Source organism: Phycodurus eques, chromosome 3 (genome assembly GCF_024500275.1).
Source record: "Phycodurus eques isolate BA_2022a chromosome 3, UOR_Pequ_1.1, whole genome shotgun sequence".
Classification (NCBI taxonomy): Eukaryota; Metazoa; Chordata; class Actinopteri; order Syngnathiformes; family Syngnathidae; genus Phycodurus; species Phycodurus eques.
Window position 1 is genome coordinate 33460489 of NC_084527.1, and position 15775 is coordinate 33476263.

At 45.6% G+C, this 15775-nt stretch overlaps 1 protein-coding gene across 2 annotated transcripts in view; it reads right to left on the reverse strand.

Moving 5' to 3' along the window:
* The window catches only part of nelfb (negative elongation factor complex member B), a 30906-nt gene extending 23169 nt beyond the window's left edge, over nucleotides 1–7737 (reverse strand). Inside the window, exons 1-2 of one of the 2 annotated variants that reach the window (XM_061673167.1) lie at nucleotides 7498–7737; nucleotides 1652–1812 (exon numbers count right to left, since the gene is read on the reverse strand). In XM_061673167.1, the coding sequence (XP_061529151.1) occupies nucleotides 1652–1812; nucleotides 7498–7611 (275 nt within the window). In that variant the 5' untranslated portion in view covers nucleotides 7612–7737. The remainder of the gene's footprint in view (nucleotides 1–1651; nucleotides 1813–7497) is intronic. The other variant, XM_061673168.1, reaches the window with a different exon arrangement.
* Between the last annotated feature and the right edge of the window lie 8038 nt (nucleotides 7738–15775).

Genomic DNA, 15775 nt, shown 5'->3' on the forward strand with positions numbered 1-15775 from the left:
TCATCAGAGGGACAGCCGAGGTTCGATGTTTTGGAGACAAAGTTAGAGAGAGCAGACTTCGATGGTTTGGAAACGTCCAGAGGAGAAATAGAAATTGGTAGAAGGATAACGAGGATGGAGCTGCCAGGCAAGAGAGCTAGAGGAAGACCAAAGAGAAGGTTGATGGATGTTGTGAGGGAAGACATGAGGGTAGTTGGTGTTCAAGAGGAGGATGCAGGAGATAGGTTTACATGGAAAAGGATGACAGGCTGTGGTGACCCCTAAAGGGACAAGCCGAAAGGAAAAGAAGATTGTTGAATTGCACAACATAATCATTAGTCTGCAGTTGTAATCGTTAATACATTATGGATTCAATATTTGTTATTTAATACTTTTCTTTGCTGTGGGTGCTCATCACTTAACCATTAAGAGGCAGTAATGTTCTTTAACATGCCCACTCTGCCAGAAATCAAGAAGACAACGACATGAAAACAAAATGTGACGTCATGCGGTACGAATACAATGGAGTGATCTGTAAATAAAGCAAATTAAAAAAAAAAAAATTAAAAAAAAGAAACACAAGACTAATTCTACACTGTGCAAACCCAACTGTCCGGAACAGTTCGCTTAGACAGCGACGGCCGACCCAGTGTCAAAACTATTTGCGTGATCAGCGACGGCTCATGCAACAGAGTTAGCTACTAGCTGCTAACACTAATTTTCTCCGGCCCGAAGCATCATTTCATAAAATCAATGATATGTGGCCCGCCAGCACAGTTTACCACAGGAAACAATACACACATACAAAAAAAGGCATTTTTATATTTCACCAATGTAGCCGTAAACCGGCTACCAAAGTTTACGGCTACACTGGACAATGCACCCCAAATCATGACTGACTGTGGATTTTTCACATTGGACCTCAAACAGCGTGGGTTCTGTTCTTTACCCGTCTTACTCCAAACCCTTGGACCTTGATTCCCGAATGAAAGGCACTCTTTACTTTCATCTCAAAATAGGACCATGGACTATGGCCAACAGTCCAGTCCTCCTCCTCGGCCCAGTTGAGACGCTTCCTACGTTGGCTCAGGCTCAGAAGTGGCTTGACCCGAGGAACCGAACAGTTGTAGCCCATCTCCTTGAGGCGTCGGAATGTTGTGGTTTTTTAAGCTATGACTCCCGCCTCATTCCACTCTTTCTGGATCTCTGCTGGAGTCTTGTTTGATAATCCGCTGAAGCCCACGGTCGTCTCTTTTGCTAGTGCAGCTCCTGCCACATTTTGTCCTTCGACTAGACTTTGCATTGATATGCTTGGACACAGCACTCTGTGAAAAGCCAGCCTCCTTAGCTATGAACTTTTGTGGCTTAACCATCCTATGGAGGGTATCAATGATGACCTTCTGGCCAGTTGTGAAGTCTGCAGTTTTCCCCATATTGAACCCAACTGAGACAATTGAGCCAAACTGAAGCAATTTAATGACACCTGGGGAAACCTGTGCAGGTGCTTTGAGTTTAGTAGATGATTAGTGTGTGACACTCAGTTTAAAACATTTATGGCCAGCAAAATTTGGGCTGATGTCTTCACAGTTTTCTACTTTATTGAATTCCTGATTTTGCGGGTTTTATGCAGCTTACAGCACCGCCTGGCAGTCGCAAACTCCTACTGTCATACCTGTCCTCTTCCTTGCCCTCAGCTATCGTAGCCACTCGCTCCATCAGCTTTTCACGGAGTTCATCAAAGACTGACTGGTGGAACTCTAGTCGAGGTGTTCCGTGTAGATCCAGAAAAGGAAGAGCAGACTGGAGAGTTGGCAACAAAATGCCATTTTCCATCTATAATCACAAGATGCATCAAAGAGTCATCATCAATCGACTGGATCTGTCTGACTCAAAAGACTCTTAAAATAGTTTTTTTTTTAAATAGTTGTGGATATATACTTAAATATATAATAATAATGTTTATTATGCAAACTGTGCCAAAAATTACAAAATCAAAAGAAGCACTATTTAAGCCGTTAAATCTTGGTGTGATTACAATTCAGATCGCTTAACATCCTTTTGCTCCGTCCCTGGCGAGGAGCTAAACGACCTCCACAAAGGATAAATTACTAACTACGTTTAAATGCGCAAATGAATCGGGTTACTGACATCCCGTCGTACGGTCTCCCCACAGTTTCTATTCTGTGAAATCCCAGCTCACACGCACTGGGTTATATCCAGTATATTTGGCCAAAATATATTCGTCTCTGAACGCTAGGTGGCGATAACGTGGCTTCCAGCTCATTTGACTTATCAGCGAGGAAAGGGTCGCTGCAGTGAGGTTGGATGTGGTTGCTACAGATGGTTAAAGTGATGATCCCATATATGCACTAACGTTTTATTTTTTTTGCCCAAAGGAGATCTGCCTCTTGTGGTTAATGGTGGCTCTAACATTTGGGGTAGTGGTGTGGGGACACCATAGTTTCGTATGAAGTAAAGACTGACAGTGACGACAGATATAATATTTGCAAAAATATGTTACTGTGAACAAGAAGTGTGTCCGCAACAAGCAGTAACAGACAAAACAGGCCAATTAAAGGCTTTACTTTTAGTCGATCATTTGTTCGACTCAGAGGGGCCAGTTCTCATTGTGAGAGCGCCTAACCTTCTTCCCCTGGGAAAATAACTTAATTTTGAGCATTACCACAACTATATGATTGACATACATCTAAAAACATATTTTATGATTATTCACACTATTTTGTAAATTATTTACTCACAAAACAAACCAATTCACCATTTAAAATCATTGTCCCAAACAGAACATGGCTAAATCTTTACGACTGCAATTATTGCACTTTATTTAAATGATAGTTTGTTTTCCTATACAATCCTCTTTAGTCTGGTCTTTTTAACTTTGCAAATATAGCAGCTTCATATGTGTATGCTATAAACAGGGTTTAGGCAGACAAACAGATGTTAGCTTTGCTCGCTTCATAAAGTTATTCAAACCTTTGCACGTGACTGTGTTTGTTATAATGTGTGAAATGAATGAAAACGACAGACAAATTAAGCAGGCGATCTTTGCAGTTCGCGGGATAGTCCCCTCCACTCGCGCACGCACGCACGCACACACGCACACACACACCCTCAAGACAATCATCCGTGACATCACTCGGGGAAACAATTTTTGGTTTTATTCCCGTGACAAATGTAAAGCAAAGGAAAGCAATTTTATTGATATAGCGCATTACATACATGAGGTAACTCAATGTGATTAAAATAATTTAAAAACAAAAGGGGAAAAAAAACATTTATAAACATTTAAAACATCCATTCATCCATTTTCTGAGCCGCTTATCCTAGGGTCACGGGAGCGCTGGAGCCTCTCCCAGCCATCATCGGGCAGGAGGCGGGGTACACCCTGAACTGGTTGCCAGCCAATCGCACGGCACATAAACAAACAACCATTCGCACTCACATTCACACCTACAATTTAGAGTCTTCAATCAACCTACGACGCATTTGTTTTGAGGATGTGGGAGGAAACCGGAGTGCCCGGAGAAAACCTGCGCAGGCACGGGGAGAACATGCAAACTCCACACAGGCGGGGCCGGGGACTGAACCCCGGTCCTCAGAACTCAGAGGCAGACGCTCTAACCAGACGCCCACCGTGCCGCCACATTTAATACAAAGGGGGGGGGTGGCGGGGGGGTACTATTAAAATAGCGTACAGTGCAATAAATATCATTTAAAAGTGGAAATGCTCTAAAAAGCATGAGAAAATTATTAAAAATTTTTTTAACTTGGACTTAAAAACATTCAGACTCGGTCGGGGCTGATGTCACTTCTGTTGGCAACCTATTCCATTTGTGTGCAGCATAATAGCTAAATGCTGCTTCACCATGTTTGCTTTGAACTCTGTGCTGCACTATTTGACCCGAGTCTGTCGATCTCAGAGCCCAACTGGGTTTATATTCCATGAGCATTTGTTTCATGTATTCAGGACCTATACCATTGAGTGATTTATAGACCAGTAGCAGAACTTTAAAATCTGACTGGAAGCCAGTGTAAAGACTTTAGAATTGGAATAATATGCTCTGACCTCTTTGTTCTGTTCAGAACCCGAGCTGCAGCTGTTTAATGCTCTTTTTGGGGAGTCTAGTCAGAAGACTATTACAATAGTCAAGTCTACTTGACGAGTAACTGTAGCAGTATTGATCGTGATAATGTGTGTAAAATTAAAAGCGGTGGGTGACATGCAGCGGGAGGAGTTTACCGGCTTCGCGGACTTTACAAGGTAGGTTTACAAGGTTTACAATGTTTTGGATACAAAGTTAGAGAGAGCAGACTTCAATGGTTTGGACACGTCCAGAGGAGAAATAGTGAGTATATTGGGAGAAAGATGATGAGATTGGAGCTGCCAGGCAAGAGAGCTCGAGGAAGACCAAAGAGAAGGTTGATGGATGTCGTAAGGGTAGATCATGAGGGCAGTTGGTGTTCGAGGATGGTGCAGGAGATAAACTTGCATGGAAAAGGATGACGCGCTGTGGCGACCCCTAAAGGGACAAGTCGAAAGGAAAAGAAGACAGAAGATGATCACCCAAAGAGGTCAAGTGAATGTCACGCGCTCAGATAATGGCACCAATCTAGTCAGAGCAGAAAAGGAACTCAAAGGGGCTATCCGGGGCCTCGATGATGCCCTCTTTCAGGACACTCAGCTCAAAAAGGGCATCACATGGACTTTCAGCCCCCATCAGGTTCTCATCATGGTGGTATCTGGGAGAGGCAAATCTGGACTGTCAGAAGGGTTCTGGCTGCTATACTACTACAACAGACTCTTGACAAAAAGGGACTTCAAACCTTATGTGAGGTGGAATCAGTTATTAATGCTAGGCCTCACACCACAGCTTCGAACGACCCTCACGATCAAGAGCCTCTCACACTTAACCACCTGCTTCTTCTCAACACCAAGCCCAGGATACCACCTGGTATATTCCACCCTGAGGACTGCTATCCCAGGCGCAGATAGCAGCAGATGCAATACATGGCTGACTTCTTCTGGAAGAGGTGGACTAAAGAGTATCTGCCCAAGTTACAAGAACGACAAAAGTGGACATACCAAAGGAGAAACTTCGTATTTGGCGACATTCTCGTTACAGATCACACTGCACCACGTAACTCCTGGATCCTCACACGGATCGTACAGACCATGCCGGACTCCAACGGACTAGTTCGGCAAGTTCTGGTGAAGACTCAGAAGGCCTCTCTTTGCAGGCCCATCGATTTGCTGGTGGGAAACTCTGCTTAACATCCAAGCCCTACTTTCTAGTAACACCAGAATCAGCGTCATCCTTTTCCATGCAAGCTTATCTCCTGCACTTTCTTGCCTCTCTCTGCACACACACATTTCCAGTGATATACAGAAGAATGAAGAAAGCATGCTTTTGTATAGTGTAAAAAGATGTTTAACTTTGAAACAAAGTGTAATCAAAATTTGTGCTATGACAAAGGCGTCAAGTAATTAACTGACCTTTGTAATATTGGCTTCTTATATACTTGTAATCGGGAATTATTTTGTTTTCCTACAAGAACAATTAGGGGCCGGTGTGTAGGAGCCATATTGCTGCTATTTTTTTGGCGGTAACCCCTTTAAATTCCTTGCTTATAATGTTGTATTTCGGGCATTTATATTTGCTGTATAATTATGGTGTATATGCGCGGCTGGTTTCTCGTCCCTCCCCAGCATTTCCACTTCTTGGCACTATATTCTTGCGTGTCATCACGAGGGACAGTTGTTTTTTTTTTAAGTCCCAGGTACTGCCGCACCAAACAGTTTTTGAGCGCATCCAATGTGAGAATATTATCATGAACACAGTTCATGGCAACGCTGCTGTAACTTTCACTCATTGAAAAATGTTTCTCTGCTTGCATCAAGCCCGGTCGATGCCACGCCCCCGAGAGCCATATACCCCACCGTGATTGGTAGCTTCGTCAGCTCCGCACACAACACTGTAAAACAACACACAACACATATAAAACTCGAGGGCCGTACGAACATTAAACTTTCACATTAAGGTGGGGGCCACAAAATATCGTCTCCGTCAGTTTGAGATTTTAGCTGTGTGCTTAAGGTCATTGTCTTGTTGGAAGGTGGAACCTTCAGCCCAGTCTGTGGTCCTGAGCACTCTGGAGAAGGTTTTCATCCAGGATATCCCCGTACTTTGCCGCATACATCTTTCCTTCAATTGCAACCAGTCATCCTGTCCCTGCAGTTGAAAAACACCCCCACAGCATGATGCTGCCACCACCATGCTTCACTGTTGGGACTGTACTGGACAGGTGATGAGCAGTGCCTGGTTTCTCCACACATACCGCTTGGAATTAAGGCCAAAAAGTTCGATCTTGGTCTCATCAGACCAGAGAATCTTATTTCTCACCATCTTGGAGTCCTTCAGGTGTTTTTTTTTTTTTTTTAAGCAAACTCCATGCGGGCTTTCACGTGTCTTGCACTGAGGAGAGGCTTCCGTCGGGCCACTCTGGCATAAAGCCCCGACTGGTGGAGGGCTGCAGTGAGGGTTGACTTTCTAGAACTTTCTCCCATCTCCCGACTGCATCTCTGGACCTCAGCCACAGTGATCTCTGGGTTCTTCTTGACCTCTCTCACCAAGGCTCTTCTCCCCTGATTGCTCAGTTTGGCAGGACGGCCAGCTCTAGGAAGGATTCTGGTTGTCCCAAATGTGTTCCATTTCAGGATTTTGGAGGCCACTGTGCTCTTAGGAACCTCGGTCAGATCTGTGCCTCGCCACAAGTCTGTCTCTGAGCTCTTCAGACAGTTCCTTTGACCTTATGGTTCTCATTTGCTCAAACATGCACTTTGAGCTGTAAGGACTTATATAGACAGGTGAGTGGGTTTTCTCATCAAGTCCAATCAGTATAATCAAACACAGCTGGACTCCAAACCATCTCAAGCATGATCAGAAGAAATGGACAGCACCCAACTTAAATATATGAGTGTCACAGCAAAGGGTCTGAATACTTCTGCTGTGTGATATTTCAGTTTTTCTTTTGTAATAAATCTGCAACAATTTCAACAATTCCGTTTTTTTTCTGTCAATATGGGGTGCTGTGTGTACATTAATGAGGAAAAATATCCTTGTATATTATTTTAGCAAATGGCCGCAATATAACAACGAGTGAACATTTTAAGGACGTCTGAATACTTTCCGTACCCACTGTACATTGCCTTTGATGGGAACGTTGCCCCCACCAATGTGACCACCGCATAAGCACGTCGTATCTATTTCTATAGTCATGTAAGATCCTCGACAACATGGCGCGGTGAGGACGACTTCCGGGTCGCAGTCGAAACAGCGAGGAGTGCTGCTAATAATGCAGACGAGACCCCGAGATCCGTATGAGTTTTGTGTAGCAGACATAAACACATTGGACAGCAATGGCTCCATACCCCCTTGCAAAACGTGTTGCCGGTGACGAAATTAATCCCCGTAATAGCGCACTGTGAATTACTGCCGTTACCTGAAATTGATCGATCGCTTTCAGTGGCTCTGTGCAGTTGGTGAGCGTTTCTTTCAGGTCCTCGCCGTTCGATATCCCCAGCTCAGGCAAACCCCCGCACATTTTCGTTTCCATTTCTACATCGACTTGACGAAGCAGAGTTCGAATAGCCGCCCCAATATACCGATAAATGAATGAAGTTTTATCCTAGCAAAGCAGGCTTCTTGAGCGAGTGGCCACTTCTTTAACAGTTCGCCAGAAACGCAGCTGAACAACTAGTTCCGCTTAACGTTCACTATTCCGCAATTGGCTGTGGCGTTAAGTTGATGTACATGATTGAGCAAAGACACTGTTGGAATTCATAATATGTAAGAAATGCGTTTGGCCATCATTAATTGTGTGTGCTGCAACAAGAGACAATGCAAACGTGTATTCCCCCCCCCCCCCACACACACACACACACAGACACACAACGTTATTGTTCTTTGTCTTGTTTAAAACGCTTCGCTCAGTATCAAATTATTCGTTGTTCATTTTCCGTATATATTATCAATTGCCGTCACTTGATTTTCTTTATCCTAAAATGTACAAGCTCAGAATTCTCAACGTCACGCTGTTGTGTCTACGTCTTTCATCATGAGTGAAAACATTTTACACACCACTGTTCAAATGACAGGTTTTTTTTTTTTTATTTAAAAACATCAGACCAAGATACTTCTATTTTTCCTTCCTATTTTTTTTTTTTATATATATATATATATATATTCCTGAAAAGGGACAGCCGGCACGGTGGGCGACTGGTTAGCACATCTGCATCACAGTTCTGGGGACCGGGGTTCGAATCCTGGCACCGAGGACAAGGCAAAACACAAGAGGTCAGAACGATGACTAGGAATTGCGGCGCTTACTTGGACCGCTGGAGAAGCTTCAATACTCTGGCGAGGATTTCCGGGATCGGGCTGGCTTAAATGCAGGTGGTAACAAGGGCTGATTGGTGACAGGTGCGCGGCCGAGGAAGTGCTGGAAAGAGAGAGCGGAGGGGAGAGAGAGAGGGCGCAAAGTGCCACCCAGACTCCAACAATAGCTAGATAGAGAGAACAAAGTTATTTAAACCATTGCACATGACTCGGTTTGTTATAATGAGTAAAATGAACACAACAGACAAATTAAGCAGGTAACGTCGGGACTTTGACTATGCCACTCCAAAACCTTCATTTTGTTTTGTTTTTTAAAACCATTCAGAAGTTGACTTGTTGGTGTCTTTTGGATCATTATCTTGCTGCAGAACCCAAGTGCGGTTCAGGTTGAGGTCACAAACCGATGGCCGAACATTCTCCTTCAGGATTTTCCGTTTAAGAGCAGAATTCATGGTTCCATCAATCACAGCAAGCTGTCCAGGTCCTGAAGGAGCTAAGCAGCCCAAGACCATCCCGCTTCCACCACCGTTGTTTTTCTGTTGGTCGGATGTTCTTTTCCCGAAATGCTGTGCTACATTTACTACGGATGTAACGAGACACACACCTTCCAAAAAGCTCAAGTTTCATCATGTCAGTCCATATCATCATATTCTCCCAAAAGTCTTGGGAATCATTCAGGTGTTTTTTTTTCTTCTTGTTTGTTTGTTTTTTTTCTTGCGAAAGTTAGACAAGCCTTTATGTTTTTTGGGTCAGTCGTGGTTTTCATCTTGGAACTCTGCCATCGATGCCAATTTTTGCCCAGTCTCTTCCTTCTTGTTCTGTCTTGAACACTGACATTAACTGAGGCAAGGGAGGCCTGCAGTTTTTTTTTTAGAAGTTGTCCTGAGTTCCTTTGTGGCCTCCTGGATGAGTCATTGCTGTTCTCTTGGGGTCATCTTTGTCGGCCGGCCACTCCTGGCAACGCTCACCACTGTTTCATAATTTCTCCATTTGAGGTTAACGGCTCTCCCTATGGTTCACTGGAATCCTAAAGCTTTAGAAATGCCTTTGTAACCCTTTCCATACTGATAGATGTCAGTTACTTTATTTCTTGGCTGTCCTTGATTTGTTTGGATCGTGTCATTTTCTCGCAGCTTTTGTAGATCTGTTGTCAAACTTGATCTTGTCAGACAGGTTTTGTTTAAGCTATTTATTGGTTGAACAGGTCTGGGGGTAATCCGCCTTGGGTGTTATCAGTTAAAATTAACCAAAAGTTGTGATTGGCCACGATTAATGAATGATTTAACAAGGGGGGGGGTCATTAATTTTTCACACAGGGCCAGGTAACTTTGAATAGGTTCTTTTTTTATCCTTATAAATGAAATCACCATTTAAAAACATTTTCAATTCACTTGAGTTATGTTTGCCCGAAATAACATTTTTTTTTTGATGATCTTAAACATTAAAGTGGGGAAACTATGCAAAAACGGAAGAATTTGAGAAGCGGGCCAATACTTTTTTACAGCACTGTTACAAGGCGGGTGGGGGCTCGCGAGCTTGCTCACCAGCAGTCCAAATGAATAAGTCGCGGGCCAGCGTCAATATAGTTATTTGACGCGGGTCGCTTTTAACTCAACCAGTTCAGGGTGTACCCCGCCTGCCCAGACGCACTCCGGAAACCCACACCTTAGCAACCCTCCCGTGAGTATTCCTCCCGAGCCCGCAGCCTCCGACCGACCCCTCCTTCCTTACAAAGAGCCTCACGTTGCTCAGCCCGAACCTTACTCTGGGGATCTAGGTTCATGTTGTTAATTTCTATTAAACTGTTCACTAGTATTCGACCTGCAACCGCTGAGTTATCCCATGGACAAATCCAAAATTGCTTTCATTATTAACCTTCTGCGCAGAAGAGCTTCCAAATAGCGCTTTGGCATAATTCCTCTCCAGTACTCGCATCATTCGACTCATTTTCGGACGAGCTTAAGAAAGTCTTCGACCACCCCGTTAAGGGTAGAGAAGCCACTCGGCGCCTCCTAGCCCTCAATCAGGGTTCGAGTTCCGTGGCTTCATATTCCAAAGACTAGGATACTTGCAAGTGAATGTGGTTGGGATGGCGCCACTTTAAAATGATTTTTTTTCAAAGAATTATCTGAGCAGCTCAAAGACGGGCTCACTGCCAAGGACGAACCCACCTCAATGGAGGAATTAATTTCGTTAGCCATAAAATTGGACAATCGTCTTCGTGAAAGAGCTCGAGAGCGAAGAATAACAACGCGCAGTATAAAACCATCCGCGGGCACAGCGCCTCCAGCCACTCCGCCGCACACTGAACCCCCTGCCACCTCCTCTTGACCCCCCAGTGGACTGGAGGAGCCCATGCAACTGGGCAAGACCCCTGGAACGTCAGCGCCGCTTCGATCAGCGACTATGTATTTATTGTGGACAGCCAGGTCACTTCATAGCCACTTGGTCCATGAACCAAAAGACCGGGCTCACCACGGCACTCGGGTCGTGGTGAGCCAAACCAACACCTCTCCTAGCTCTCCCTCCCAAATGACCGTTCCCTCGTGTATTCTTGGTCCTGATCGCAATACCCCTGTCACAGCCCTCATCAACTCCGGCACAGATGACAACTTTATTCATGAGCTCTTGGTGTGTCAACTCCAGCTTCCCCTCGAACCCATCCTGTACCCTAAAAAGGTTACGGCCCCGGACGGGCGACTCATCTCCCCTGTCATCCACCAAACTGCACCGTTCCCCCTGCTCATTTCCGGTAATCACTGTGAAACACTCCAGCTGTTTGTTATTCCATCTCAGAAACTCCACTAGTTCTCGGTATCCCCTGGCTCAAGAAACATAACCGCGTCATCGATTGGACTCAGCTGTCCATCAGTGGTTGGAGTTCATTCTGCCACTCTCACTGTATTCTTTCAGCCGTCCCGACCTCCACCAAACCCCACCCACCAGTGACTCCTATCGATCTCTCCCGTTCAGTAAGGATCTTGCCATCGCTCTTCGACCTCACCACCCCTATGATTCCGCCATTGACCTCCTGCCTGGTGGACCTCTCCCCTCCAGCTGCCTATCTAACCTTTCCCATCCTGAAAAAGACACTATGGAGAATTATATCCGTGACTCCCTTGCCTCGGGACTCTTCTTCCCCCCTGGGGGCTGGATTCTGTTTTTGTGCAAAAGAAAGATACCACTCTCCGCCCCTGCATTGACTTCCGTGGTCTCAACGACATAACAGTTAAGAACAAAGCCCCGCTGCTCCTCATTGACTCCTCACTCGAACCCCTCTGCGACACTCAAATATTCACCAAGTTGGACCTGCGGAACGCTTACCTCATCAGCATTAGAGAGGGGGACGAATGGAAAACTGCCTTCAATTTCCCCATTTTGGACACTTTGAATACCTGGTCATTCCTTTTGGATTAGCCAACATCCCTGCAGTCTTTCAAACCTTCATCAGCGGCGTCCTCCATGATATGCTTAACCGGTTTGTATTTGTCTACTTAGACGACATCCTCATCTTCTCCCGCTTCCCCGATGAACATCGCCAACATGTCCGCCAAGTCCCTCAGCGCCTACCTGAAAACCGTATCTTTGTGAAACCTGAAAAAAGTGATTCCACCTCTCCTCTGTACACTTCCTGGGATACATCATTGCCAAAGGACAACTACAACCGGACCCAGCTAAAATCCACGCAGTCGTTAACTGCCCCATTCTCTCCACCCGCAAAGAACTGCAATGTTTCCTGGGCTTTGCCAACTTCTACTGCAGATTCATCCGGGATTACAGTAAAGTGGCCGTTTCCCTCACCAGTCTCACCTGCACCAGATTTCCATTTCAGTGGACCCCGGCAGCATCTCAAGCCTTCGAACGCCTGAAGGAGCTTTTCACCACCACCCTCATCCTGAGGCACCCGACCCCTCCCTCCAGTTCGTTGTGGAGGTTGACACCTCTGACACGGGACCTAGGGCCGTCCTCTCCCAGCGGGATCCCGAAACCCAGAAATTACATCCCTGCGCCTTATTCTCCCGTCGCCTGTCACCATCCGAACGCAATTACGATGTAGGAAATCGATGCCGCTTGGTCTGGAGTTTGGGGTCACAGTGCCATCGGGCGAGAGCATGTCCGTTACAGTGGAATTTGCCCACAACTCCCTCACCAGCTCCGCCACAGGTATGTCTCATTTTATGCCATGTTACGGTTTCCAACCTCCTTTGTTTAAGGAACAGGAGCATACGGTGGCGGTTCCCGATAGAGTTACCTTCAGAGGGGGGTAGGCCGGTAACGAAGTCCAAGGCGATGTGGGACCAAGGGCGGCTCGGGATAGGTAAGGGACGCAGCAGACCAGCTGTGACGTCTTCCCTCGTGCACAGACGGCGCAGGCTTCAACGAACTCCCGGGTGTCTTTCACCAGGACAGGCCACCTGTAGTCAGAATCAGAATCATCTTTATTTGCCAAGTATGTCCAAAACACACAAGGAATTTGTCTCCGGTAGTTGGAGCCGCTCTAGTACAACAGACAGTCAATTTACAGAACACTTTGGAGACATAAAGACATTGACAAAAAAACAATTGTGCAAAAAGATGCAGAGTCCTCTAGCACTTAGAGCAGTTCGAATGACTAATATTGCAATAGTCCGGTGCAACGACCATTGTGCAAAGGACGCCGAGACTTCAAGGAGTGTATGCGGTTTAAAGTGACGAGTAGCGCGATCATCTGGGACAATGTCGGTGGTGCAAATGTTACAGATACTCCTCAATCGGTGTGCAAATGGAGCAGATGCTACTCTGGCATGAGTGGCCAGTGTATGCAAATAGTGCAGCGTGGCGAGACTACTACAGTGAGTGCACGAGTAATACATAATTGGCCCCACAGAAATGTGACAACGAACTCAGTCAAAAAAATAAAGAGCCTGTTTGGGTCTTAGGTCAAGAAGAAAAGAAGATCTGTATACCTTTTAGGCCGAAACAGTTATACTGTGTCACAGGGGACTTTTTAAGCTGCCACTGTGGTTTCTTTGTATTCTGATGGGTATTTATTGAGAATTACAGTCATTCAATCGAACAGAACAAAGTTTTTAAAGGGGAGTGATAGAAAAAAAACAAAGAAGAGAGAGTGAAAAGGTTACTAAATAAAATAGAAAAAGAAGACAACAAAAGACAAAACACTAGCTGAAAACAAGATGAGGAAAGTAAAGCATTATATAACTAGTACAATGACACATTGGATTCGAGTGTTGTATGTGTCAGTAGTGCTACACCCTGTGAGAGAAGGACAGGACAATAAAGGACAACACTGAAGAGGACAGAGACAGGAGGCGAAGCATGCAGGAGAGGGGTCGTGGACCCTGGCTGTACAACTGAAGTGTGGTGGGAGTGGCTATGTAAATTATAGACCTCTGTAGGACCAGAGTTGTAAGTGAGGGGATACCCAAGAAATTTGCAGAGTAATAAGTTATTTGTCGCAATGAATGAGTGGCCCCACACCCAGCGAATAAATCCCAGGGGTGTGTGTCTGCGGACACACGCAAGTGAATTGACACCATCACGCATGCGCAGTAACCGTCGGAAGTGTCAGATAATTGCTGTGCCTGCACCGCGGAGGCTGAGGACCCCACCCCAGCCAATTGAGAGGCGGGCAAAGCAAAAGCCATTTATCAACAACACTCAGAAACACCGCCGGTTTCTCTGGGCCCGAGCTCATCTAAGATGGACTGATGCAAAGTGGAAAAGTGGTCTGTGGTCTGACGAGTCCACATTTCAATTTGTTTTTGGAAATTGAGGATGTCGTGTCCGGACATCTTGTGTCAAAGAGGAAAAGAACCATCCAGACTGTTATGGACGCAAAGTTCAAAAGCCAGCATCTGTGATGGTATGGGGCTGTGTCAGTGCCAATGGCATGGGTAACTTACACATCTGTGACGGCACCATTAATGCTGAAAGGGACATACAGGTTTTGGAAGCATATGCTGCCATCCAAGCAACGTCTTTTTCATGGACGCCCCTGCTTATTTCAGCAAGACAATGCCAAACCACATTCTGCACGTGTTGCAACAGCGTGGCTTCGTAGTAAATGTGTGGGTACGAGACTGGCCTGCCTGCAGTCCAGACTTGTTTGCCATTGAAAATGTGTGACGCATTATAAAGCGTAAAATACAACAACGGAGACCCGGACTGTGGCGGCACGGTGGACGACTGGTTAGAGCGTCTGCCTCACAGTTCTGAAGACCGGGGTTCAACCCCCGGCCCCGCCTGTGTGGAGTTCGCATGTTCTCCCCTGTGCCTTTGTGGGTTTTCTCCGGGCACTCCGGTTTCCTCCCACATTCCAAAAACATGCATGGTAGGTTAATTGACAACTCTAAATTGCCCGTAGGTGTGACTGTGAGTGCGAATGATTGTTTGTTTCTATGTGCCCTGCGATTGGCTGGCGACCAGTCCGGGGTATGTCCTACCTCTCGCCCGAAGATAGCTGGGATCGCAAGAAATGAGGAGCGCAAAGGAAAGGATGATCGTAGATAGGCTAAATTATTATTGAGGAAAGGAAGGACTCATATCTCCGTATGAAAGTGGGCTGAGGAAAGGAAGGGGAACAATGGACCCGGTAATTTGGCTGGAAAATGAAAGTGGAAAAGCGCAAGCCAACACAGAATCGGTACTAGCAGTATTGTTGGATGTTGGAAAAGCATATCACATGGTGTGGAAGGAGGGGTTATTGATTAGACTATATAAAATGGGGATTAATCGAAGAACATTTATTTGGATCCGAGACTTTTTGTTGGGCAGGCAGATTCAAGTAAAGATGGGCACGACTTGATCTACTGCATATAAGGTGGAAAATGGCACACCTCAGGGGAGTGTTATCAGTCCATTGTTGTTTTCTATTATGATTAATGACGTTTTTGCAGAAATCGACCCAGCTATAGGAGAGCCATTGTTCGCGGATGATGGAGCATTATGGAAGAGAGGCAATAACATCCAGTTTATCCAAGATAGGATACAGAAAGCGATTGGGATAGTTGAGAAATTGTCATATCAATGAAGTCGATCTTCATATACAAGAAAGAGTACACAGTGATGAAGGAAAAGGAGGTAGTCGAACAGAGACTCAGAACAACACATGCATTGTACACCACTGTTTTTGCTGATGGTTCAATCGATATTGGGACCGGAAGAACAGCATTTGCATGATAGCTGGGATAGGCTCAGAAAAGGAGGGACGGATGGATGACTGATTTTGCTCCCGAGCACCGCACATATGTATGTATGGGGCGTACGCTCACCCACACTCCAGCAGAGTAGGTGGCGGTAATGCATCTTGAACGGTTGACGCCACCCGCCGACACACGAAGAAGAAAAGAAGCCGCAGAAGAAGAAGAAGAAGTCAGCTGATA